The 25,948-nt window shown below is 40.4% G+C and overlaps 1 protein-coding gene across 2 annotated transcripts in view; it reads right to left on the bottom strand.

Annotated features, from left to right (window-relative positions):
• atp2a3 (ATPase sarcoplasmic/endoplasmic reticulum Ca2+ transporting 3) overlaps window positions 1-25,948 on the bottom strand; it is a 52,527-nt gene that overhangs the window by 7,582 nt on the left and 18,997 nt on the right. For both annotated transcript variants that reach the window (XM_022205987.2, XM_022205986.2), the window contains exons 4-18: window positions 24,280-24,384; window positions 23,501-23,639; window positions 18,771-18,851; window positions 18,423-18,508; window positions 17,605-18,069; window positions 10,507-10,595; window positions 9,068-9,170; window positions 8,117-8,248; window positions 5,602-5,718; window positions 5,270-5,488; window positions 4,475-4,810; window positions 3,238-3,458; window positions 2,934-3,136; window positions 951-1,036; window positions 442-575 (exon numbers count right to left, since the gene is read on the bottom strand). In XM_022205987.2, the coding sequence (XP_022061679.2) occupies window positions 442-575; window positions 951-1,036; window positions 2,934-3,136; window positions 3,238-3,458; window positions 4,475-4,810; window positions 5,270-5,488; window positions 5,602-5,718; window positions 8,117-8,248; window positions 9,068-9,170; window positions 10,507-10,595; window positions 17,605-18,069; window positions 18,423-18,508; window positions 18,771-18,851; window positions 23,501-23,639; window positions 24,280-24,384 (2,516 nt within the window). The remainder of the gene's footprint in view (window positions 1-441; window positions 576-950; window positions 1,037-2,933; window positions 3,137-3,237; window positions 3,459-4,474; window positions 4,811-5,269; window positions 5,489-5,601; window positions 5,719-8,116; window positions 8,249-9,067; window positions 9,171-10,506; window positions 10,596-17,604; window positions 18,070-18,422; window positions 18,509-18,770; window positions 18,852-23,500; window positions 23,640-24,279; window positions 24,385-25,948) is intronic.

Here is a 25,948-nt window from a genome sequence, read left to right as displayed (position 1 = left end):
GTGCATGAGACAGTCATGCATTTTAAGCTTGCCTTTCTCAGATTCTTTCTTAAGTGAGACATTAGCATTTCTTTCTATATGCAGCTACTCACATATACTTTGCTTTTGCATCATGATCCTGGCAAAAAGATGAGGACTTTTTCCTTCATACCACTGTTCCTTCCATTTTATGTCTCCCCAATTTCTTATGCTGTGTGGCTAACCTTGATTCTTTGACACATTTACCAAATAAAAAATGGCCATTATAAACAGCAACATTAAGTCAGCAAATAGAGTTGATGTTTGTGACAGCTGTGTTTTCTGGCTAGCCCTCAGATAGCTGTGTGATTCTTTCTCAAAGGGAGTGCTGTCCTGTTGGATGAGTGTCTCTTTTTTTCCATATCTGCCAGTCGTGACATTTCAGGATTGTTTAAACTGACATCACAACAGAAGATCACTGACCTGTTGAGTGCGTTGAACATTTCGATAGTGACCAGCACAGACAGTGCCATGGTTGTGGGGTAGCGGGATTCAAACACCTCACAGTCGATTTCCTGGAACATGGGGTTCTCTTCAGTACACTGCATGAAGTGTCGCTGTAAAGAAACAGACAGATGGGAGTTAGTGTGCTTGAGTGGCTGTGTGCGCGCTCCTGCATGTGTGTGGGCAGGATGTCACCAGGACCTCTGTGACCTGGTTTGATGGAACTCAGATCTGACTGGGTAACAGCTGCAGAACCTTGGCCTCGTTCCACCTTGTGTGTGATCAAACAACATGGGTCTTCCTTCCCTTTCTATTTCTGTCCACTGCTGGGATCACCAAACACTTTTGTGTCCAACCACAGGGAATTTAAAGAAATCATTGAGCTTACGAGAATATTACGGAAAATAAACCCCTATCCTCCGAGGACAAGATTGAGTTACATCAAACTAAAGAACACAGGCTGGGCAGAACTATGTTTTTTAACTCACCAGCTGATAGAAAGACACTTGTGGACCCTCTTCATCGAACAGGTACCACCAAGTAGCTGCACTGACTGTTCCAAGGCCCACATATCCTACAAGAAAAAACAGTCAAAGATAATTTTAGACAAAAAAATATTGTAACTAGACAGGCAGCTACATAAACAGTCTTAATTATGAAGCTATACTGTACTATACACTGTTATTGTGAGACAGAAATCAAGAGAATGACTGAGCTTGCAAAAAAAAAATAACACTAGAATTGATCTTTATGCTTTAAAATGTACAAATCTTGTGGAAAATGGTCAGTATCCAATGAGGGAAACCTCCTTGCCAGCAAGGAGTGCATGATTTACTACTAGCATGTAGCTAGCCTTGAATTTAAATAAAGTTGTGATGGCAACATGCTCGTTTTAACACACTGTTATGGCTATTTAATGAATTCTGCAAATACAAGTGTTTGCAGATCAGTATCATGCTTGTCTAGCGTGTCAGAGTAGGCTTGGTGACCACTGACAGAGATGCAGACTAATGGTTTTGGAAAATCCATCACATTTTTACTTTTAGAAAAGAAATATCACAAACAGCTGTAGAGTCTCTTTTCATGGCCGTATTTGACTAATAAATTATGCATATTAGAGTATATATTTACATAGCTTGAGCTGATTTTTTTGTTGTTAGCAAAAGTAGTCTAGCGTATATCCCATGTAGTGTTTGGTATCGACTAATGTTGAATGTGCATGCTACTGCTGTAGTCATGTCACACTGGACTTACTTTAATTACTAGTTCTCATTCCTAGTGTTTGTTTCGATGTCTCACTATGGGACATGCCTCATCCATATGCCTCAAAAGCATTTATCTCATTGCCCCAATCCTGACTGGCTCGTGATTGCAATGCTTGCATGAGCTGAAGCCACCTACCATTAAGTAGCCTGCGCTACCTCACAGCATCACTAAAACACCTCTTCATGCAGCGGCTCTCCCACTGGATTGTTTGAGCAGTTGCCCTGGCCTACACGTTTCATTCTACACATGGCCTGGCTGCATCCTGGGCTCTATGTAAAGGGGTAACCTCGGTTCTCAAAGCACCATGAGTGAGATGTCTTATCAGACAGCCCTTTTTGCTGGACGAAGTGAGAAGGTGCTTATTTTGGGTGATCCTGCGTGGTAGCGCAGGATACTAAAAGGAAGATGGCTCCACCTGAAACAGGCATCATGATCACCAGTCAATCAGGATTGCCATAACGAGATAAATGCTTCTGAAGCATATACAGAGATCGTATCCCATAGTGAGACATCTCATTCATGCTACTCTGAGAACATGGGTTACACAAGTAACCTATAGTTTTTCACTTCAACATCCAAGCCGGATCATTTACAAAAGTACATTTTTTGCAAAAGGCCTAATGTATCCAACTCCAAAATGTATAAGCACCAGCAAGAACAAGAAAATATGGATGACTCACTTTCTGCTTTATTTTGTTAAGGCTTTTTGATTAAGACTGCTGGAATGTCCAATAAAGAGTGAAAAACAACAGCACAAAAAGACTGACGGCTGCCTTCTCGAGTTGTCCAATCGCATGAATGCAATTTGTACACATTCCATTCCCTCCCACAAAATCTAAATGCAGCATCATATCCAGAATGGGGCTGCTGTGCTCTTAACTTATGAAGACAAACAGCACAAGTTTTATAGAATAATATGTAATTGAATTTAATGACATATCATGAAGTGTGTTCAGTCTCAACTGGCATTATTACAGCTAGTTGTGGCTATTTCTCCACGTCATTTTAGCTAGGAAGAGTTAACAGATGACTGTAAGCATGAATGACGTAGTTAAAATCCAAGCAGCAAGTACACACACTATCACATCATTGTGGTTCTTTTTTAACTTCTTGCTGTACATGCATTGTAACTTAAACTGGAAACTTGTCTATACTCTGACATAAGCACATACAGATCATAGCAGCTAAATCAGAGCGAGGCCTACCTCCAATGGCCAGGTATCTGAAGAAGAGCCAGCCAGAGATGAGAGGCTCTTTGGGGTTGCGGGGAGGCTTGTCCATGATATCCAGGTCTGGGGGGTTAAAGCCCAGGGCTGTGGCAGGTAGCCCATCAGTCACCAGATTTACCCACAGCAGTTGTACTGGAATCAAAGCCTCAGGGAGACCCAGGATGGCGGTCAGGAAGATGCTGTGGACAGACAGAAAGAAGAGGTTTCAGCCAAGGATGCCAAACTGATAGTGATGATGGTCCAACAAGACAGCTGAGTGTCAAGGCATCTTTGTACTCACCAGACAACTTCTCCTACATTGGAAGAGATAAGATATCTAATGAACTGCTTCATGTTGTTGTAGATGGCTCGGCCTTCCTCCACAGCAGCCACAATAGTGGAGAAGTTATCGTCAGACAGCACCATCTCAGAGGCTGACTTGGCCACTGCTGTACCAGAACCCATGGCAATGCCAATCTCTGCTTTCTTCAGGGCTGGGGCGTCGTTCACACCATCTCCTGTCTGGTAAGATAAGGGACCACATCCGTCATTAATGCATCAAAAACAGGAGCCACAAGATTCTATGTGATCTTCTTCTTATTAAACAATCTTCAAATCCAACACACAATATTTGCATAAAGATTCAAGAAAGAAATGTTTTCAGAGGCTGCATCGTCACTTGTAAAGAGGAAAATATCTCATAGATAAGAACCCTTTTTAAAGAACAAAGGATTTTTTTAAGATCAGAAAGCTGGATAAATAATAAAGATAGAAAAAGGATAAAGACTAAAAGCTTAAACTACTTCTTAGTTGTTCATAAACCAGTGTTGTGTGGCCTATTCAACATGGCACACAAAACAGAATTTGTTCAAATAAGAGTTGTTCATTCTTGAAATATTGATCCCACATGAAAGTTTTGGTGAAGATTATTCTATAAACAGTGAGTCAAACAAAGGATGGCTGCAAATAAGCTTCTATCTGACTATGCAAAGTCTCATTATCATTTCAGATTCAGACAGGATTAAGCTAAAGCTTAGCATGAGAGATATTTATCTGTCACGGCAGGGCCTGAAAGCAGCTGTAGACTCCTGTGAATGGTGGGTAAGTCTGACAGGCAAATAGCGATATTGTTGTCTCCCTTCCTCCCATCTTCCTTCTGGATCAGTCCCTCTTCTGAGAAATGTGTCAGATAGAAAGCAGCAGAGCGGACTGGAGATGACAGGTTCTGATAGCATTGTCTGAGAGAGCAGCCTCAGAGAGACCTGAAACATGCCATGCCTCACTGGCCTCTTCCCATGCATCTCTGACAAGTCATTCACATAACAAACAGCTAAAGGAGGAGGAAAATATCTTTTTGCCTCACATTTGCCATGTAAAAAGATATTTGAGAAAGAAGTATACAAAGCATAGATCTGAAGCAAGCAGAGAAAGACTAACAGTTGAAGGGAGGAGGTGCCAGTGCAGGGGGAAAGAAGGAGAGATTCAGAGTAGTCATTAAAGCTATGAGTTGAGCAAGCTGTGCCATTCGTTCTCCTTACCATTGCAGTGATCTCATCGAATGACTGCAAGTACCCAACAATTTTGGACTTGTGAGCTGGCTCGACACGGGCGAAGCATCGCGCGCGTTTGACAGCTTCTCTCTGTGCCTCTGATGGGAGATCATCAAACTCGCGGCCCGTGTAGGCCTTTCCAGTCACGTCTTCATCCTCGCCAAAGATGCCAATTCGTCTGCAGATAGCCACAGCTGTGCCCTTGTTGTCTCCTGTAATCATGATAACGCGGATACCTGCCTCGTTGCACAGTTTCACTGAACCAATCACCTCTTTCCTGGGCGGGTCAAGCATGCCCACACAGCCGACAAATGTGAGCCCCAACTGAAGGTAGAACAAAGTGAGAGAGGGGAAGAGATTAACTGTCACAGGGCAATATCTGAAAACGGCATCTCTCTCCGATGCCTCTGAAATTCCACTAACCATTTTCTAATTGTACTGCTGCTCAAACTGTTTATTTTCTTTTGTACACAGCAATGAATTGTTCAAGGACATAAGAACCAAATGTAAAAGATTTAACCAGTCACAACTGATAGAAAAAGCAGTAATTTCGACATTCTGTGAAGAGCTGGACATATTTTTCGCTAGATTTCATTTTTAAATGGGAAAGTAGAGTATAGTAGATGCATTTTGCATCTTTACCTTTGGCACTGATTTCAAAACTGTATTACCCATCAAAACTGTAAGTCATTTTGTTATAGAAAATAGACTGAAATATAACACTCTAAACAACATGGAGATCCTGATCTAAACATTACATGTTCCCACAATCCTCTGCTGTACCTCATACTCTGCAAACTTGCTGGAATTCTCTAAGTCCATGTCTTCTTTGCGTGGCGGGGTGTCATGTGTGGCCAGTGCCAGGCAGCGCAGGGTGTCCCTGCCTGTCCCCCAGTCCCTGATCTTAGACATCAGCTGGTCACGCACAGCTGGTGTCAATGTCACCTTTCCTGTTCCAACCCGCAGGTACTGACATCGCTCAATTACACTCTCTGGAGCGCCCTGAGGAGACACATTATAAATGACAGGAAAGTAGAAGATGAAACAATAATGAAAATAGTAGTGATGACAGGTAAGTGCATGTGTTTATCTGAAAGTGTTATATTTAGTCATGCCTTAATGAACATCTTGCTCTGGGAGCCTGGTTTGACAGGGGTGCAGTACACAGACATGGACTTGCGGTCACGAGAGAACTCCAGGGTGAACTCCTTCTTCATCAACTGCCTGATCACCTGATGGATGAAAAAAGAGGGAGATGAGGGAGAAATGACAAAGAAGAAGAAGATGATGAAAAGAGTCAGAGACAGAGCTGAGCAACATTCATTGGCATTTGTCAGACTGGCAGCAGGTGGGAGACTGAGAGGTTTTCCTGCACTACTAACAGCTGAAGGATGATACTTCAGACCACTCAGCCACCTTGTCTAGATGTCTGACTGCTGCCTCAGATGTCTGTGTACAGCAACATAGATGATACTGATCCTTCTAAGAATGACTGGCAGTAACATGTGAAAGTATATGGAAAGAGAACTGCAAAATGCTGATAAACAAAAACAGACAGAATCTTTGCAGGCTCACTGCAAGAACAAAGCTCAGTGTAAAAACATGTCTTATTCATATAGTCTATTACCTGAATTTAGTGTCAAGTCATTTTCCACCAGTAGGTGTCCCTCTAGTTCAGAGTCTGTGCTGAGTGTAGTGAACAAAAGAGGCTGAAAGGGTAAGACTGATTATACTCTCTTGTCCAGCCAGATGGTTGTGGTGTACACACACCCTGTCAGGGGACTTCAGACATCTGATGGATGTCCTAAAATCTGTCACTATGACAAATTTTTTCTCTCTATCAAACAGGGAGAGCAGTGTGAGTTTGTCTTGGCATGCCATGCTGGGGAAACCATTCTCCAGCTCCTTATTGTCTTTGCTAGCTGTGTCAATCCAGCAGAGATTTGGAAAGTTTAGGTCAACTCATCTAGGATTTGCTGAACATCCAAGTTAATGTTGAGTAATGTCCCACATTAAGTTATTTGTCCTCTGAGCAGGTACAATGCACAAATTTAGACGTTTGAAATGAAAACACAAACATTCACTTCTGTACTCTTCACTACAAGGCTCTTTCCATCTGAGACTCCACAGCCTCCATCCCTTTTACGCTTCTCAAAAGTGAGAGCAGCAGGGATTCTAATGACCTCGGAGCCTGGAGTGGACAAGCTTAGAACTGGAGCCCCTCAGCACTGAAACATCAACCTCAGCTTAGCCATCCATTGGTCACTCACACAGCACAGGCCATGTTCAACACTTTCCACATCAGCTGGGAATAAAAAGTGTAATTTGCTGCAGCTAGATTGGTGTAAAACCAGCCCAGACTTCAAGAAATGCTGCACTAAAGCTTGATGTCTTCACAGCGGTTTAAATATGATTTGGTTTTTCTTGTGCGTGATGTTTTTAAATCATAACCAAAAATTTGCAGTTTCAAAGCCTGAAGTCATGTGTGTCGATCAGCAGCCTTGTGTATCATTAAATAGTCCCTGTGTAACACACTAAACCCTGACCTGTTGACTCACCCTTGATAAAACATGACTTAAATGGAAAATGTAATTAGTACAAATGTGTATAAGTAGGCACACACTAGGTCATTATGTCCTCCCTTCTGGCAGTATACAGTATGGTATAATGAGTAATTAAAGTCTCATTGGCACATTCATGCTGAGAAGACCAAAGCCTACAGCCGATATGCCAGTTGTGGGAGCAAACAGTGTGCTTATTGTAGATAAATGAATGAACAAGGATTAGTAACACACTGATCTCCACAGACTAGGCTTAAACACCTATAATTGGGTATTAAAACGGTACTCCACAGATTTAGCGTGGCACTTCTTTAATAGTGTCTGAGTCAAAACAAGAGACCCTAGGACTGCCTAATATCCAACCATCTCCTTAAGACTTTTGTCTTAAGGCTGACACAGGCTGACAATACCAGTTATTTGGTACTAGTACAATACTGGTTAAAGGTGAAAACTGTTTTATAAATTCACAGATGTATGCAGCAGCTCCCACTACAATCCAATCAGATCATATACTCCATAATTAGTCATTTGCTGTCAGTATGAAGTTTTTACTATATATTGTTCTTGAGTTTATCATGTTCACAGGTTAAAACCAGACTCCTTTTAATTGAGCTAATTAGATTAAGTGGCAAAGACTTTATGTCAACACATTAGTCATTGCATGCTACGTATCTGGTATCAATTTGAACTTGTTAGCCTAATGTGTAAAGGAGCAATTTCTGGGAAATCACTGTTCCCTATTTAATATGCAAATTCATGCAGAAATGTGCTCCAAAATCTAATTAGATCATCCACTCCATATGGAGTACTGGGTGCTGTTAAGTAGCCAGTAAAATTTGACTTTGTTCTCAGAAATGGGTCTACGGTGTCACAATACAACTGGACTGCACATGAGGTGGTTGAACCAAATATATAGATTCTAATCCTCAAACAGCTATTCTTTAGACTTCGCACAGCTCTTTCTCAAGTCACAGAGCTTTTATCATGTATGCAGAAGTACTCCCGGAGACCTTTAGATATAGATAAAGATCAGATTGCAGGGTCACAAGCATCTTCCAATGTAACATACTGAGTTGCAGGCCCCAGCACGTTCCACTTTAGTGAGTCCAGACAGGTCAGTCTTGAAGACGTTCATCTTCTCCACCAAGGTAGTGAGAGCTGTTTCTGTGGCCTCACCCACCTTCTCATAAACCCCTTTGGCCTGTAAGAGAACAGAAGTTTTAAGCATTTGAGGACTGCTCAAGGTATTGTTATCCCCCAGCTGTCTCAACCATCAGTGAAGTCATTAAAATGATATATTTTAAGTGAAACCTAAAGGCAAAAAGAAATCATTTAAATCACATATATAACCCATTGTTAAGTGTGAGAGACCCTATTCACATGAAACAAATCCTAGACAAACATGCAGTGAGCAAATCTGCAGGTCATTCACCTCTACATCAACCATAAGCATTGAGTCATACATGCAAAGTGTTTTCAAATATGTGACCCTGCGAGCTGAGATGTGGAGTAGTTAAGCTGGAACAGTGATGACAAACTAGACACTATTTGTTTGTGGGGCCAACTAAAGACAGCAATAAAACCCCTCCCTCCCCTCCAGCACTTGACTCCTCTTTCTTTTCCTCTCTGATCACACACACTGCCTTTATTCAAAAATGTACAAAATTGGTGGCAAAATGACTATTTACAACAATAGAGACAGTTAGTCTCGGGAAGATTCATAGAGGTTGAGAAGTGCTGTATCCCTAGCCTCTCTCCTCAGCATGGTTACCATGATACCATGGTGATGACAAAGAGGTGAGAAAAGCAATCCAAACCAGAGAAAAAGATCATACATTGGAGTAAAATTAGCTCAGTTGAAGAAAAGAAAGCAGTATGTGTGTGTATTCAAGTGCTACCTTTTATGGAGTCGCTGCAGTGTGTTGATGCACAAAGGAATTTGCAAAGACCAGACTTTCACAATCTGCTACACATGGATCTGTTTTGCATCGAAAATTAAACATGTTTGTGTGTTAATGACCTCATTGTAGTCCAGTGAAGAGTCGTTGCACATAGAGCATACTGTAGCCAATTCCAGAAGTCCATCATAGTCTCCACACTGGACAGGCTTGTTTCCTGCAAGTCTGGAAGAAAAACAGATACACACACACACACACACACAAGTGTCACTCACAACAGCAAAGCACCAGGAAGAAACACTTCACAGTTCACTACACCGTAGACACAGTAGTCTACTGAATATTTATGAGTCTAGACAACATTCGGTTGTTTAGCATTCCAAAGTTGACTGGAGAAACAGTGGTGGTACAGTAGTAAACAGTGTACTTGAATGTGTGTATGTGTCTGTGTGTGTGTGCCAACTGCATGACAACCATGGATCCCTTCCCAGTAGAGACTGCAATCGTTGCTAGCGAAGCTCCCACACAATAACCCACTCTCTGCTGTTATGAAATCGACAGGTTCATGCGGACTCAGAACGCTGTACTCACCAAACAGTAAAATAAACATGCATACACAATGAACTGCTGAAATCCTTCTTCTATCTAATGAGTTTGAATGCAGTCCTCCACAAATACATATTTACTAAGATAAAAAACAAATCGGACAGTATAGATCCAAACGGCCAAACAACGGAAAATCTGTTTACCCTAGTCCACTCCACACTTCAACAGCTTCAACCAAAAAGGTGTGTAATAGGACAACAGTACAGCTGAGGCTTATGGGTGCTATGATTGTTGCTATGAATGTATGGATGTATAAGTAGTTTGCACACAACAGAATGCAACAGAAGTATTTGGAACTACCATTTCCCTGGTTCTCACAGGAATTTCCATAAGAACACAGAGCATAGCTAAAAGCATTTTTTCAGACTCATTAGAAGTGATGTAACAAATCTTGGCCCATAGACCACAATACATTTTGCTTAACTGCATCTATTTACATTTTATCATGTTCTAAAAAAAATGAAAGAGCCAGGAAAAAAGGGGAAACAAGTGATGCATTTAACCTCTTAAGACCTGCCGTCCACATATGTGGACATGTTTTTTTCCCCAAAAGGACATATTGTTAATACTAATAATAATGCTAATATTACTGCTTCTACCACTAATAATAATAACAACAATGTAAATCTAGCCAAAAAAAAAAAAAATATATATATATATATATATATATATATATATATATATATATATATATAATGTAAATGTAATAAACATAATAATCAGATATTAGATATTATCCAGTTATTATATTTATTGGTTAGTCCTTATCCCAAGTAAGTAGAAAAAACTAAAATACAAACCAAACCAAAGCTTGGGTCTAAGGAGGATAAATTACAATTTTTATCTAAGAAAAATTTGGAAAGCCCACTGACACACGTTTCAAGAAATGAGTCAATAAAATGAACTTCATGTCTTTTGGTAATCAAGTAATAAGTCTGTAAAGTGTGACACTTACATTTGTCCCTCAGGGGCATATGTTGAACCAGTGATAGAGAACTCATGCAGGGTGCAACCTGACTCATCCACCTTGTCTGCGATGAACATCTGGAGAAGAAGAACGACAAACACAAACAGAGGCGACATAGTTAGCTAATTAGTCAAAACTGTGATTGATCTTTGTGTGCTGTAGCTACCCACTGCTGTTAAAAGGTTATGTTGGATTAAATGAAGAAATATGAGTCTGCTTGTGTTTAGAGATGTTAAAAAAATAGCCTTTTAATTTTAATAGTTAATGGAGGGCTAAAGAGAACCCAGTGGCAGGGTCTGGTAGACTGAGATGTAGTTCAGTTACTGGCTGCACTGAATATTTTGAAGAAATGTTCTGTTCTCTATAACTGTGACAGCTTCAGCAAGTGGAACCAAGAGAGTTTGTCATAAAATATAGTACAGCTGAGGCTGATAGGTTCTGTTATTGTCACTGTGAATAAAGGCTGAACAACTGATTGATTGCAAATCAACAGTCATGATTTGCAACAATTCAAATAGCAAATTAGAAAGGCAGCAATTTAGCAAATGTGTGAGTCATGCCATCGACGGTATCTCATGAAGTATTTCTCCATCACATGTTTTACATCTTTTATATAGTGAGTGAAATCTGATTGAAAAAAGTATTGCAAATCTAATCCTAATATTTGTCAGAAAATAAACATTACAGTTTCCCCCAAAAGAAAACTATGGCTGTATCTGTCTTGCAATATAAGACAGAATTTTTTAGAAACAAAATCTATTTCCCTGGTTATCACAGAAATTGCCATATCAACACAATGCAGCACAGACATAGAAATAAAGCCTCTAGTGAATTCATCATCATTACCAAAGCATGGTGTCTGAGCAAATATTGGTCAGATCCACACATGTCTATTAAACGCAGTAATACCATATAGGAAGAACTAGCTTGAACAAGTGGTTACTGAAAGGACGGATTTTAACCTGCAACCAGTGACTGGACGAAAATCTACAATGATTCAGAGTCAAAAACTACCCACAATGTATACTAGTTTGTGCAGCTCTCTTTACTTTCACTTCTTTGCCCACTTTAGCATTTCTAAACAATGAATGCAACATGGGAGTTGCAGTACTCATATGTCTGGATGTAAGGCTTCATCAGGCACTCACACTGTCAAACACGCTCCAGTTAACCGCTAGAAAACATAGCAAAAGTCAGAGAAGATGGGAGAAAGAGCACAGTCCCAGAGCTGTCCAAGGATTTGCTTTGTTGGCTGCTTTGTTGGCAAATCTTCTTCCTGAAATTCCCCCAGGCAACATGGTTTACGACACACTGGTAATACTAATATATTGATAAAACATAGAGGGAATGCAGCGGCTGCTGTTTTCTAAGAGATACACCATCATTGATAGTCCAATGCCTCTCTGCACATCTAAACACCTTATCTGAAAGACATGCATAACTTTACAATAGGATGAGTGACTGCTCTTGACTTTCAGTTATTAATTAATATTCAGTTGCACACACACGTGCACACGTGTGTGTGTGTTTGTATGTGTCACTGACATAGCAGCCATCAATTTAAAAAGAACACAAGACCAATGGAATACTTAAGACAATACTTAAGCAGACACTGTTCCTCCAGAACAAGAGCATAAAAGGTAAGCTAAAGCCTTTTAATGGAGTAATTATTACCAGGGTGACTACATTTAGTCCACTGATGTCGTCTCTGGACAGCATACACTACCAGTCAAAAGTTTGGGGTCACTTAGAAATGTCCTTATTTTTGAAAGAAAGGCATTTTTTTTCATTGACGATAACATTAAATCAATCAGAAATACACTCTAGACATTGTTAATGTGGTAAATGACTATTCTAGCTGGAAACGGCTGATTTTAAACAGAATATCTACATAGAGGTACAGAGGCCTATTTCCAGCAACCATCACTCCTGTGTTCTAATGCTACATTGTGTTAGCTAATGCTCATGAAAGGTATCCTAGCCACGCTAGACAGCCCACGGCAACAAATTTAATTCTCTGCCAGGGTGGGTCTAGTTACCCTCGGTAAGCCTCGAGGTTGGATGCTCCTAAAACTGGCCGACGAATCACCATGAAGTGTAGAGTCAGAAGGCGGGCGTAACTAAGTGACGACAGAGGCGCAACGATTCTGACAGAAACAACCAGAAACAACTAGCCTAGCCGCGTTAGACAACCCACGGCAACGAATTTAATTCTCTGCCAGGGTCGACAACAGTCGTTGAGCTGCATTAGCACAGACTCTGAATAATCTTTCTGTTAACATGTCTGTAATATACTTGAGCGTCACCCATTGACTGTATAAATAAGGCTTCACCAAACTACCGCATCCTCTGATTTCCGGCGCTCTAGGAACTATGTCAGCCTATTCGTTGCGCTGATTGGTTGTATAGCATTGGTTGGGATGCTGCTGCTGACCTTCCTCCAGCCCTCCGCTTCCAGCTCCCCATTTCCACCAGTCAACTCTGCATCGCCCTCACTATACTTGTTATGCTAATCTACATACTGTTTGAATTTTACTGCTAGCTATATATATATATATATATATATATATATATATATATACATACACATCATAAGAGTAAACTATGAGTCAGTTTTCAATGTTAGCTTATACTTTGTTTGTGTCACATATCTTGTCATACATGTATCCAAATGTGTGTTGTACTTTCCTTGCTTTTCCCACCCCTCCCTCTCCTCCCATCCCTCCCCCTTGCCCTCCTCTGTCCCTCTCAACCCGTCCGGCCAGATGGGTCCCCCCCTATACAGAACCGAGTTCTGTTCGAGGTTTTTTCCCTGTTAAAAGGGTGTTTTCCTTGCCACTGTCGCCTTTGGGCTTGCTCTGGGGGTCAGGCATATGGGTTCTGTAAAGCGTCTTGAGACAATTTGACTGTCATTGACGCTATATAAATAAAATTGAATTGAATTGAATTATACCTACCCAATTGCTGCAGAGTGATTTGAAAGACAACCTTTTAGCCCGTCTCCCTCCCTGTCGAGAGTTCCTAGACCCTTGCGTCTTCAGACCTGGGTCTAGCGTGGCTAGGCTAGTTGAAAGGCTAATTGAGGACTAGAAAACCCTTGTGCCATTGTGCTAACACATGAATAAAAGTGTGAGTACTCATGGAAAACATGAAATTGCCTGGGTCAGCTCAAACTTTTGAACGGTAGTGTACATATGGCTATGTTGGAGTAATTGAACATAACATAACAGCTTTCAGCTATTATACTATAAAAATGTTATAGATGAGAAAAAGTGGACATCCTTTAGCACACAAAAATAAAAATAAAAAATGGCCAAAATTATGAATATCCACATCTTTATACTTTACAAATGGTGATTTATTCTTTTACAACAGTTGACCAAGTAGAAGGATTTGCTACCACAAGAATTCTTGGACTTGTAGTATTAATCCACACACTGCATCACAAGAAAACACAGGTGTGGCCAAATAAACCGACAGTGACTAAAACTTCAAAAAGTCACTTATATCACACTCAGTTAGCTCATTAGTTGACAACCTAATACAATTTTCAATTCCCGTGCTCCAGCCCTGACTTATAAATAACAACTAAAACAAACATTCAGCAGCAAAAGCAGACTGGATACAGTACTGATGTGTAAACAGGATTTTTAACTTTGCATTCTCCTGGCCCCATTATTCCCTGATGTTCTGTTTCATTTCAGGATGTGCTGCCCTTTACACAACTTCAACCTTCTGTTCAATCCTTAATTTCACAAAGGTCATCAGGCTAGGTACTCTCTGTTCCAACAAACCAATAATACCAACTCATGGGCTCAATAACTTCCATGAAAGGACATACTGTACACACGAAAAAGAGCCTAAAAAATAAAATTACGCTGTTCTTTCATCCGTGGTCGGTTTTCTCTCAATATCTGATCCAATCTCCAAGGAAACAAAGCACAGTGTGATCCATGTGACTAAGTGGTAGGGGCAGAAGTTTGTTTTTTTCTACTCGTGTCCTCTGAGCTTGTGTGGGGATGAATAGTGGCTAATCTTTTTGATTTACGTGTGTGTGTGTGTGTGTGTGTGTGTGTGTGTGTGTGTGTGTGTGTGTGTGTGTGCGTGTGTGCGTGTGTGCGTGTGTGCGTGTGTGCGTGTGTGTGGTCAGGTGCTGGCTATACTTGTGGGGCCCAAATGTCCCCACAACTGCAGGAAAACCCGAAAACAATGTCACTTGTGGTGACCTCATTTCGGTCCCCACAAGTTTAAACAGTGTTTTCTTGGCCATGTTGCTGTTACTGAAAAAAGTAAAAGTGCAAAAACGTTTCTTTAGAGTTAGGCATTGTTTTGGTTTGGGTTAAGGTTAGGGTTAGGGGTTAGATATGAATGGTAGTCAATGGTATGTCCCCACAATTATTGAAAAACAGTGTGTGTGTGTGTGTGTGTGTGTGTGTGTGTGTGTGTGTGTGTGTGAGAAGTGAAAAGGGAAGTACAGTGTCAGGACACAGAGGGGGAATCCCTGGAAATCCTGCTGATATGGGGATACCGCTGTGGCCAGGGAGACACATGGCACTATCAGGGTTACTGGCTGGAGACCAGTCCAGGAATAAGCACAGACGGATAAGCTTGAGCAAACATGTGACGCACAGAAACTATTAAAACAGCGCAGACTCACTGTGGTAAAGGTATGATGAACATGAGGAGGGACAAGTTAAATAACCACAAAAATACTATCTCCAGGAAACACCAGGACGAAAAAAACTGAAAAGAGGAAGTTTGATTTGTCTTTGTGAGAATGTGAATGTGCATGTGCACTGTTGTTGCCCATCAGAGAGCTGAGAGCAGCAAGCCAAGGAGCATAGGTGGAAGCAGAAGGTCAATGTTTACCCAGCGCCAGCCTGTTTCACTCTTTTTCTGTGTGGGAGGGTTTCAGGGTTGTGGTGAGATCACTCCTCCGTGTTCCTCCTGCTAGAGGGAACTCCCTGCAGCTATGTATTAATCACGGAGACACTCCACGTCATCTGGGGGAGCAACAAGGGGCGGGCTTTTATACGACAAGAGCGGAGAGTCAATCGTACAGGAATTACACAGTGCTTTGAACCAAACTCCATTTTGAAATGGACTAAACAATTTTTAAATTATTATTTTTTGCTTAGTAACAACCACATTACCACAGATGTATTAGAGATTGAATATGTTTTCTTAGGCATATTTGAAAAAGTATTTTTGAAACTCCAGAACTTTGTTTTACTTGGCTTGGAGTAATCAGCAAAAGATCATAAAACAGCAAACTCACGTCTAGAAGAGAGCACTTTATTGATCCATTCAGTTCTGACGCTCCAAATTACACTCAGTAAAATCTGATCGAGTAATATCTAAGGGACTGTTCTTGATTTGGTATATAAAGATTACAATTTATATATATTTTGTACCTGACACACAAACCATCATTTATTTGTTGCATTAGTTATTTTCCCTGCTTCTTGATTCTCAGGAAGTTATCATTGCATTTCAGCTTGCCACTCTTTGCAAACAGGAAACAATTTGTAATGTTAAATCGCAAGTCATGCTCTTCTAAAAAATTTGCACTGTCAGATCAATACTTGATACTTAGCCACTGCCCTCAGTTATTGGTAATGACTCCTCTTTGAGTCCTTTTCTTAGCAGCACAAAGAAGTGGACAGAGCTTCCAGGTCTGAAAAGTGAGGCTAAAGTGCTTTAACCTACGTTCTCTACAACAGCATACAGAGGGCAATTTCTGATTTAAAAAACAAAAAGTCCAGTTGTATAGAAGTTTTTACTTCATTTGTTGCCACAATAAACACTTTCTTACTGAGTGCATGATTTCAATCACTAGTTTGGTGTCCTCTTCATAGACTGTACATTGAAGATGGATGTAGCCTTCTGGTCTGAAAAGTGAAGCCACTGTGGAAAGGTCTTCAACCTGCAGCAATCAGCAGGAGGCGACTCCTGGTTGCAGAAAGTCCAAGATATCTATGAGAAAATGACCCTACTTCTAAAAGTAAATATTTTGTTAATGAGTTTATGGTCTCAATTGCTAGTTTCAAGATTTTTTGAAGACCGAACCATGCTCATTTTTGTAAAATGAGATGAAAATAGTTGATAAAGCAGGGCATTCCACCCTCTCATCTAAATACCCTTTCTTCCGGCTCCAAAAAAACAGCCAAAATGTTAAATTTGAGGTATGTTGAGGAGGGCACACCACTCCTCTTAAGCAGTGTTGCTGTACTAATAAAACTGGCCACTAACTCTGAGGTCATTATTTGAGATGAGATGAGAGAAGACAGAGGATGGAAGGGCAGGAGGTACTAACTGAGATTAGGGGTGTGTGTGCATATGTGTGTGTGTGCTGAACACTTAACAGGAGCCAAGACAAACCGCAGCGCTGGCATTTACTCTGTGCTTGGAGTAAAGTCGGTATTCAAACATTATACACACACACACACACTGACAAAGGAAAGGGTGAGGCCACATGCTACAGAAATACACATGAACAGTTGTGGATAAGATCTTTCTGCATTTGTTGTTCAGTGTAATTATACTGTATATATACACACACACATCATTAGCACACTGAAACTTGCAGTACAGTTCAAGGCATGGATCACTGTACTGAGTTTATTTAGGCGACGTGACATTTTGGGAACCTTCCTGGTGCATGTGTTAGCTAATCTGGTGAAATGCTGCAAAGCTCTGGGTGCTGCTGGATCCTGCCAGCCTCTACTACTCCACCATTAGCTATCAAATCTGCCAAGTAAAGGTAAACATTACAACACCACAAGGATTTTCCAGCCTTCTGTAAGCCCTAATTATGAAAGGGAAAAAGAAAAAAAACACACAAGGAAAAAAAGAAAAACCTCAAAGATGGGTGAACTGTACAGGTTGGCAATAAGTCAGTTGGTTTTTTGAAGTGTCAATATTAGGATAGCGTGTGGAAATTAAATTCATCCTTTGTGCTCCTGTGAACCTGTTCAGATGTATTAAAGATATGTCACAATATGTAACTCTCTAAGCTAAGCTGATTATCTATAGTCAAATCCTCATTTGATCAAGAGCATTTTTAGATTCCTGATTGTCACTTACTCTGCAGACGGACATCTGGTTGGTCGTGAGGGTGCCTGTTTTGTCAGAGCAGATAACAGAGGTACAGCCCAGGGTCTCCACAGAGGGCAGGCTGCGAACAATTGCATTCTTCTTGGCCATGCGACGTGTGCCAAGGGCCAAGCAGGTGGTGATGACAGCAGGCAGGCCCTCAGGAATGGCAGCCACAGCCAGGGCCACAGCGATTTTAAAATAATAGATCGCCCCTCGGACCCAGGAGCCACCATGGACAGGGTCTCCGAAGTGGCCAATGTTGATGACCCACACAGCCACACAAATCAGAGAGATGACCTTTGAGAGCTGCTGACCGAATTCATCCATCTTCTTCTGCAGCGGTGTCTTCTCTTGCTCTGTGGCTGCCATCTGATTACGGATCTTACCGATCTCTGTGGTGACACCCGTAGCAACTACAACACCTATGGCACGACCTGCAGCAATGTTTGTGCCCTGAGACATCAAAGACCAACAAGTAAGTACAAAGAAGTGCAGCAGAAATACATTTGACAAAATCAATATTGGATAAACTTATTTTTGTATCTGTCTGACCAAATCAGTTGTAAAATAAAATCATATAAACTTATATTGCCAAATCAAATGGAGCAATGAATCCTAAGTGTACCTCTAAAAAGATGGCTTTAGATCACTGGAGAAGTGATGCAAGGTTTTCTAAACACTGCAGTAATTACACTCAAATATGTGATAAATGTCATGGTTGTACAGTTTTGTCTTTGACGGCATCTTTTCCTGATATGGAAGCAGAAGATAAACATTACTTAAGGAGCTACAGAGGACGTGCTTACAGAAAACAGCATGTTCTTTTTGTCCTGGTTTACAGCTCTGGGGTCAGGAACAGGGTCAGTATGCTTGATGACGGAGACAGACTCCCCTAAAAAAAACAGGATTAGATTGTGTATAATTAGATCTGCACATGTAACAGATGATTATTAGACCATGTTTTCATCAGTTAGAGCCAAACAAAGTTACAGTCACAGCCTAAAAGGGTGCAAATTATCATAGACAGTATTACAAAAACACACTGCTGCAGACTGCTTATGACTTTAGGTTTTCTAAGTTCACACAATAAAAAGATAGACAAGAGCAAATCCTTCACAATTAGGTGAAAGCCTTAAAGCAAGATTGTAAAGTACCTGTGAGGATGGACTGGTCTACCCGCAGGGTGGTGGACTTTATTGAGGTCACTCTGATGTCAGCAGGCACCTTGTCACCAACTAACAAAAAATAAAAAATAATAAAAACACTTCAGGCTTAGATGAATAAAAGTTAATGTCAAAATATTAAAAGAAAACACATCTGCTGAAGGTCAACAAGAGTCTGCATCCATGCAAGCATCTGTGAGGCTGTACTTAAAAGGCGACTGTCACAACAAACTGTAAATGCCATCCTGCTCACAGTGACAATACTAACATGCAGACTTTCAACCTTTATTATGTCCATTTTGTTGGTTTAACCGATAAACTAACATACTAGCATACTAACAATTGCTAACTAGAAAGCAGTAGGTGTAGAGTACAGCTGAGGATGTTGTGATTGCATTAGTTTTGTAGGATATCTGTGACACTTTTTACAATTGATCCAACAATTGAGGGTCTCTTTGGCCAAGACCCTCCTCCAGAGCACAGCAGAGCGAAGCACTGAAGAGACCAACAACACAGCCTGGCAGTAAGGTAGAGGCCCCTGATTGTCCTCTCCAGCCCCTACATGATTGACTAATCCGATCGCTATTGAGATATGTTACTCAAAAGGCAAATGAGGGGCTCAGAAAAGTCATGAGAATGCACATACATCAAAACAACTACATGACTCTGTCTAGTAGATGTCAACTTTTCTCACTAAACAAGTGAAAATGTTACTCTGCTGGTTGCACTAGAAGAAAGGCTGGGGTATTACAGCAGTAACACTTCAGGCTATGGGTGCCATGAGTATCTGTACTATTACTACTACTGACTGTATGTAATAATAGACAGACACCGGAGAGTGAAGAGACAATATGTACTTCTAATAAGTTTGCTATCTAAAGATCTGACTTGTGCGAAACCCTACAGGAAAGTCTTGCACCTTTAAGTATTGCTGCAGGTGAACACTCAGTTACACCTTATTGAACGTCAGTGTTCAAACAATAAATCCTTTGAGCAAAGAAACATTGGTGGGTTCAGTCCAGGCTCAGGCTGCAGCCGCAGGTAAACAACAGCTCGATACAACCTTGATGGAGTCACATTGCTGCTTTAAAATGATCGATTATTTTCCCTTCCTCTTGTTCTCTCTTCTCCCTGCACCTCTCCCTGTTCCTATCATATACCACTTCCTCACACGTCAGACAAACTACAGATGCAGCCTTCATTAAATGTATAAAATGCTTTTCATCTCTCCCACCACAGTGTAACAGTCTGCTTGTTAAGCCTGCTTATTAAACTCGTATTTCAAAGCCAGAGAATTATATGCATTCAGTGCCCCAAAACAAAATGGTTATTATTTCCTCTTTATTAAAGCCTGACAATGAACATTTAATGGAAATATTCTCTTACTAGTAGGACAGAGCAGACTTGTGAAAAATGGATCGTTTGATGCAATCAGTGATGATGATCTCAGAGCAGAGGAGTGGGAAATTGCTGCAGACAAATGTAACACTCTTTAGTCGTTTCTTTCCAGTATGACAGAGAGGAGAAAAGACCTCCTCGTTACTTTGTATAAGAAGCATCTCATTAATGCCAACTCAGAGTTCTTAGCCGTCTTTACTTCTCAGCATTAATCACAACAAAAGCAAGGACTCCCTACTAAATCTGTCAGTTTTTCAACATGTAAAGGTTTGGAAATCTTCTTTGTTTTCTGTTTTGCATCTACACATACACACACTAAAGGTCACTGAACAGGGACTACGTCTTCTGTATGGGCACACCGAACTGTGAAAATTTTTCAAAGTGGCCTCATGCTGATAAGTGTCAGAATCTTTTTTTTTCCCTCCATCTCTACAAGCTTCATCATCTCCTCTTTACATTTTCTCAGTTTTCTGAGACTCAAAGTGAATTTTACTACATCCGTTCCTGATGGGAGACAGAGACGGAGAATGAGAGACAGAGAAATGTGTGCAGTATAGGAGACACTACTTTCATTTCCGTATTTCTCAACATTTCACTGTCAGCTATCCATGGATTGTGAGAGAACAAGAGTGGGAGAGGCGGAGGGGGAGGTGTGTTTTCTGTTTGTGTGGGAGATGGCTGGAGGCTATAGGTTCACTCTAGCAGGACTGGCCGATGGCAGAAAAGAGAGGCTTTTCAAACGCCTACCCACAGACTCTGGCTCCCCTTTCTGCCATTGCCTCCCACAGACATCCTCCATGTGCGAGAACAGAAATTTAAATCTCAATACAGTCACGCCGAGTTCAGATATGCAGACTTTTAAATATTATGAAGATCAAAAATTTGTCTGGACGTTATTGTTAGAAGTTTCAATTTCAAACATCATGAAAAATATTTTAAATCATCATTGTACCTCAGTATTCACTAATTTACGGACTTGCCAAAACAAACGATGAAGTCAGCTTGTTTGGGCAGACAGAACTCTCCTTCCATTTAAGTAAAACTGGACTCCAAACAAGATCTGAAAATATTGCATAATATGCTGCAAGAGGGATCTTCCTTCACATGCAGGAGAACCGTGACTTGTTACAAGGAATGGCTCATTGCAGCTTTCCTTCTCTTCACGTCCTGTGTAAATCCTCTAGGAGTTCCTGACAACCTGACCGTGGCAGTCAACCCATTTAAAAAGCCAAGGAAAGTTCCAGTGGAAGTGCAAATCACAACTGTGTCGTAACCGTGGCTGGAATCGCAGGCAGTCTACAAGAAGGCAGGCAGACAGGAGTGGTGGAAAGTTAAGTAAATATATTTATGCTCTTTTCTCTCCTCAAAGGCACTTGTGGTCAACAACATCCTTTTCCAATAACTTCATACCGTTTATTTAACCCCCCCAGTATCAAGTTAGGTGGAACAACCACAGGATGATCTCAAGAACATGAAAGGCTGGGAAATCAATGGAGTGATGTAGCAAAAACAACCATTTGTTTTCTTTGTCATCATATACCTGCATGTCTTAGTCAGTGGAGTCAGCTTGAAGATGCTTGACATACATTTTTTCGAAGTGAGAAGAGTGTGGTTCAGTAACTACCTCAGCTGTTTATGCCCGTTTAAAAGTGCTTAGCAACAACATTATGTCAGACAGAATGAAGTGCTGAATAAACAGAGTATATTTTACAAAGATCCATCGCCATCATACCTGCTGTGAAGTAAATTTTCACAGTAAATACATTCAGTCGTTGAGACAAGCTAGATTTCCAGCTTCAGCCATTGCTTTGTCATCAGCAGAGACATACTTTTACAGTTAATGCCATATTTGGTATTAACTGTCATTCCTCTTTCAACCATAACATTTGCGTGAGTTTAGGTAAGGCCAATGAGGTATTATTCTACCAATAAAAGCAAAAGTGTATATACATCTACACCTACAAACCGTAAAATAATCATAATACAATACTGAATTTTAAAATTAGTCATTGTTACTGTATGCTCCTCCTTTCTTTCACAATAGGACAGTCCTCATTGACCCACTACCAGCTGCTGACAGTCAGCAATAATATTAAACCCTTATTTAAACAGAAGATGGTTCTTGTGTCGTGAACTTCAGTACCACAGATGAGATGAACGGAGCAGAGAATGTTGTCATGGTGACGCTGTTGGTGCTGACACTGACAGTGATGGTAGTGACGGTAGGTGGGGGCTGAGGAGAGTCATTTTGGTGCTAGCTACCTGTGTGGGCTTGTCTGTGCCTGGCTGTGAGTGCATGCATGTATGAGTGAGGACACCAGCTGTAACAAGCTCAAATTTCAAGGAAGTGCCATCCGTCACAAAAACCACACACAAAATAAGTCTTTCAAGTTTAATGTAAACTACATTCTCTGTAAACAGTGGGAGAAAATGTGAATATTATTTATAACTGACGTGCCTGTGGGAAATGGTTTGAGTGCCTTCAGTGATAGTTACTTATATGGATAATTACATTTTAACTTTTGAAACCTTGAGCTGAAATCCACGCCTTCACTGCGACCACTGCTGTGTATATCCCTCTCCTTGACACTATGTTGTGATTATGAATGAACACTGCAATCTCTCACACACACGTTCTGAATTCTGCCTCTTTTTCCACACATCAGTCAGAGCCACCTGAGACGAATCACAAGCCATGCAAAGCTAAGGATTACACTCCAAAAACTGGTCATGTTGATGGGAAATTGATCTCCTTAGCCCTGTGAGTGTGTGCACATTTAGTCTGGCATACACAGATGTTCTGGAGTCAGAGTAACAACCAGACTATTTTTAGCCAAAGCTGCCCACACATGGGCGAGTTTACAGCAGGGGGATTGTCTGTATGTGCATGTAACATGGAGGAGTGTGAATGAGGAACTGACAAACATCCAGCAGCATCCAGGTGGTGAGACTGAGAGCATGGAAAGCAAAGGGAAGGGGAAAGCTGTGGAAAATTAAACTGGGCCTTAAATACAAGAACTGACCACAGACACTTGCACAGAACCTCACACACACACAAACAGACACAACTGGATAGCAGCCCTGGCACCTGCACATCTAGAGAAAAGACTCTTATGTAATCTAGTTTGAGATATTCCAATAGTGGTTCCAGACTTATGAATGGGTGGCAAACGCTGTGTGAGTGTGTTTTTGTGCATGCCAGTGACAACAGAAGCATAGAGGCAGCTAGGTGACAGCAGTGAGCCTCCTCTGGAGGTACATAAAGCATAAATTAGCCTCAGTGAGTGACAGTAAAAGTTTGGCTGCGTGCAGCTGCAGCTAACCTGCCACCTCCACTATGTCTCCTGGGACGATATCCCTGGCTTTGATCCTTTGGACAGCCTTGCGGTTCATGCGATACACTTTTCCCATCTCTGGTTCGTACTCTTTTAGAGCCTCAATTGCATTCTCTGCATTTCGCTCCTGTGCAGAGATGTGGAAAAGAAAGTCATGTCAAGGACAATTATAAAATTTCTTTTTGAATGATGTACAATAAAAGGTGTGCATGAAAAAGTTTTTATTAACTTTATTTCATGAAAAAATGTGTAAAGCAAACACACAAAGGGGAAGAGACGCTTTTGTTAAAGAAATACTATGTATTGTTGAGACACCAATGTCTGTACAAATGCTGGCGTTGCTTTAAAAAGTGACTTGTTACATTGTGTCCAAACAACAAACCAAGATAAACTCTGAGCAATGTCTTTATTCCAATAATGGTTTTTGGGATGGATGCATCAACAATTCCTGCTTCTTCTTCAACACAGACAAATAGAGAGAGTATTTTGCATGAGCTCCGTGATTTGCTAATGATTTGACTTTATGCACAAACTTGACTGCTTTAAACATACAGACGTTAGCATTTGCTAACACAGTCTCGTTTTCAATATATTTCATGAATAAGACATCCATGAACTCATGTACATGGTAATAGCTGGTACAGGATACATGTTTTAACCTTACTGTCATGTTTGCCATATTTAGCCTTAGTAGACGTGAACGTAAATAGAAAGAACCAATGTGTACATACATTACACACAGACATAGGATGAGGAGCATATCTCACCTGCCAGACCCCAATAACAGCATTGGCGATGAGGATAAGAAGAATTACAACAGGCTCTACAAAGGCAGTTGTTGTCTCCTCTCCTTCTTCAAACAGAGCCAACACCTAGATGAACATAGAGCACACATTAGCTTAGCTAACATGTTACACATGCACTCTGTAACTCCAATGGCAGCTCGAACACATTTTTAAGAGGAAGCTTTGCCTTGAAACATTGGAAATAAAAGATTTTTGAGTATTACTAAAGGACATAATGGAGGAAACAAACTAAATTTAAATGGCATTTGGACAGAGAAGCCGCAGCTTAGGTCCAATGAGTGTGTACTATTTAGTATGACGTGCTCACATTTTCTGTCTGATTTACCCCCACAGTCCTATCAGGCAGACACAAGTACTTTCATGTATGCTGTGAGTTTGCATTCATTCATGGGGTGGACATTTATCCATACTTTTTAATTTGTTCAACCGTTTATCTATCCATGTTTACTTCTACCATATACCCATTAAGTAACTTGCTTTTAGCAAATCATCTCCACTGCTTTGAGCTATATCCTAATCATTTACTATTACTTTTAGCTCATTCTTTTAAGTATTTATCTATGAACATATGTTTAGTTTGTTAATCACTTTAGCTTTATATCCATCCGCGTTATTATTTCTACTGTTTATCCATTAGCGTACTGCTATATATTATTTCAAACATTTATCCATTAGCTTACTGTTTGCACGTTACTTTTAACATTTATTCATTTGCTTAATGTTGGCTTAATATTTCAACCATCTATCCGTTAGCTTGCTGTCAGCTTAAAGTTTCAAGTATTAATTCATTTACTTACTGATGGCTTATTGTTTTAGCTGTTTAGAAATTAGCTTAATGATGGCTTACATGATTTAGTTAATTATTTCATTATCTATCCATTAGGTACCTTATCTTTTGTGTATTATTTCAATCATTTATCCATTAACTTCTATCTGGATAATGTCAAGTATTTATACATTCCTCTTAGCTAATTAGTTGTACTGTTTATTGATCACTCTTGGCTGATAATTTAATAACTACAGAAATATTCTGCGGTACGAATGGCTTTGGTTGGAAATGACGGCTCTATAGTGACTGCAGAGATACTCTGACCTCCTCTACAAGAGCAGGTGATAAAGTGAGGCTGAAGTCAAAAGAGATCCACTCACAGCCTGCAATAGTTATAACGTGAGCACTCAAAAGAAAAAGGCTGTGAAATGGCCAGAGGGTGCAAGCCTGTTCTTCTGCAGTAAATATATAGTTAGAGGCTGCAGACATTTCACACTGAAACAGAAAGATAGTTCAGAGTAGACTGAAACTCCAAGAAAAACAGCAAAACACACTGTATATTATTTTTTATGTTATTGTGTTTTTACTTTTTACAATGGGTGTCAAGATTCAGAGCAAATATTATAAAATTATGCACTTGTAATTAGTGTAGTGAGCATTTCTCTATTTACTCAGTAGACCGTCTTATTTTTACTTCTGTCTGTAAGTTTTAAAATTTGCAAGTTCATTCTAAATGGTCAAACTAAATAAATCAATTTAAGCGTGGGATTGAAAAATAAATGTTTCAGAATAAAAAAACCTCACACAGGTGTGCACGTACACACACACACACCCACACACACAAAAAGTAATGACAAAAAT

Source organism: Acanthochromis polyacanthus, chromosome 17, assembly GCF_021347895.1.
Source record: "Acanthochromis polyacanthus isolate Apoly-LR-REF ecotype Palm Island chromosome 17, KAUST_Apoly_ChrSc, whole genome shotgun sequence".
Classification (NCBI taxonomy): domain Eukaryota; kingdom Metazoa; phylum Chordata; class Actinopteri; family Pomacentridae; genus Acanthochromis; species Acanthochromis polyacanthus.
This window is presented reverse-complemented; position numbering and strand designations above follow the sequence as displayed.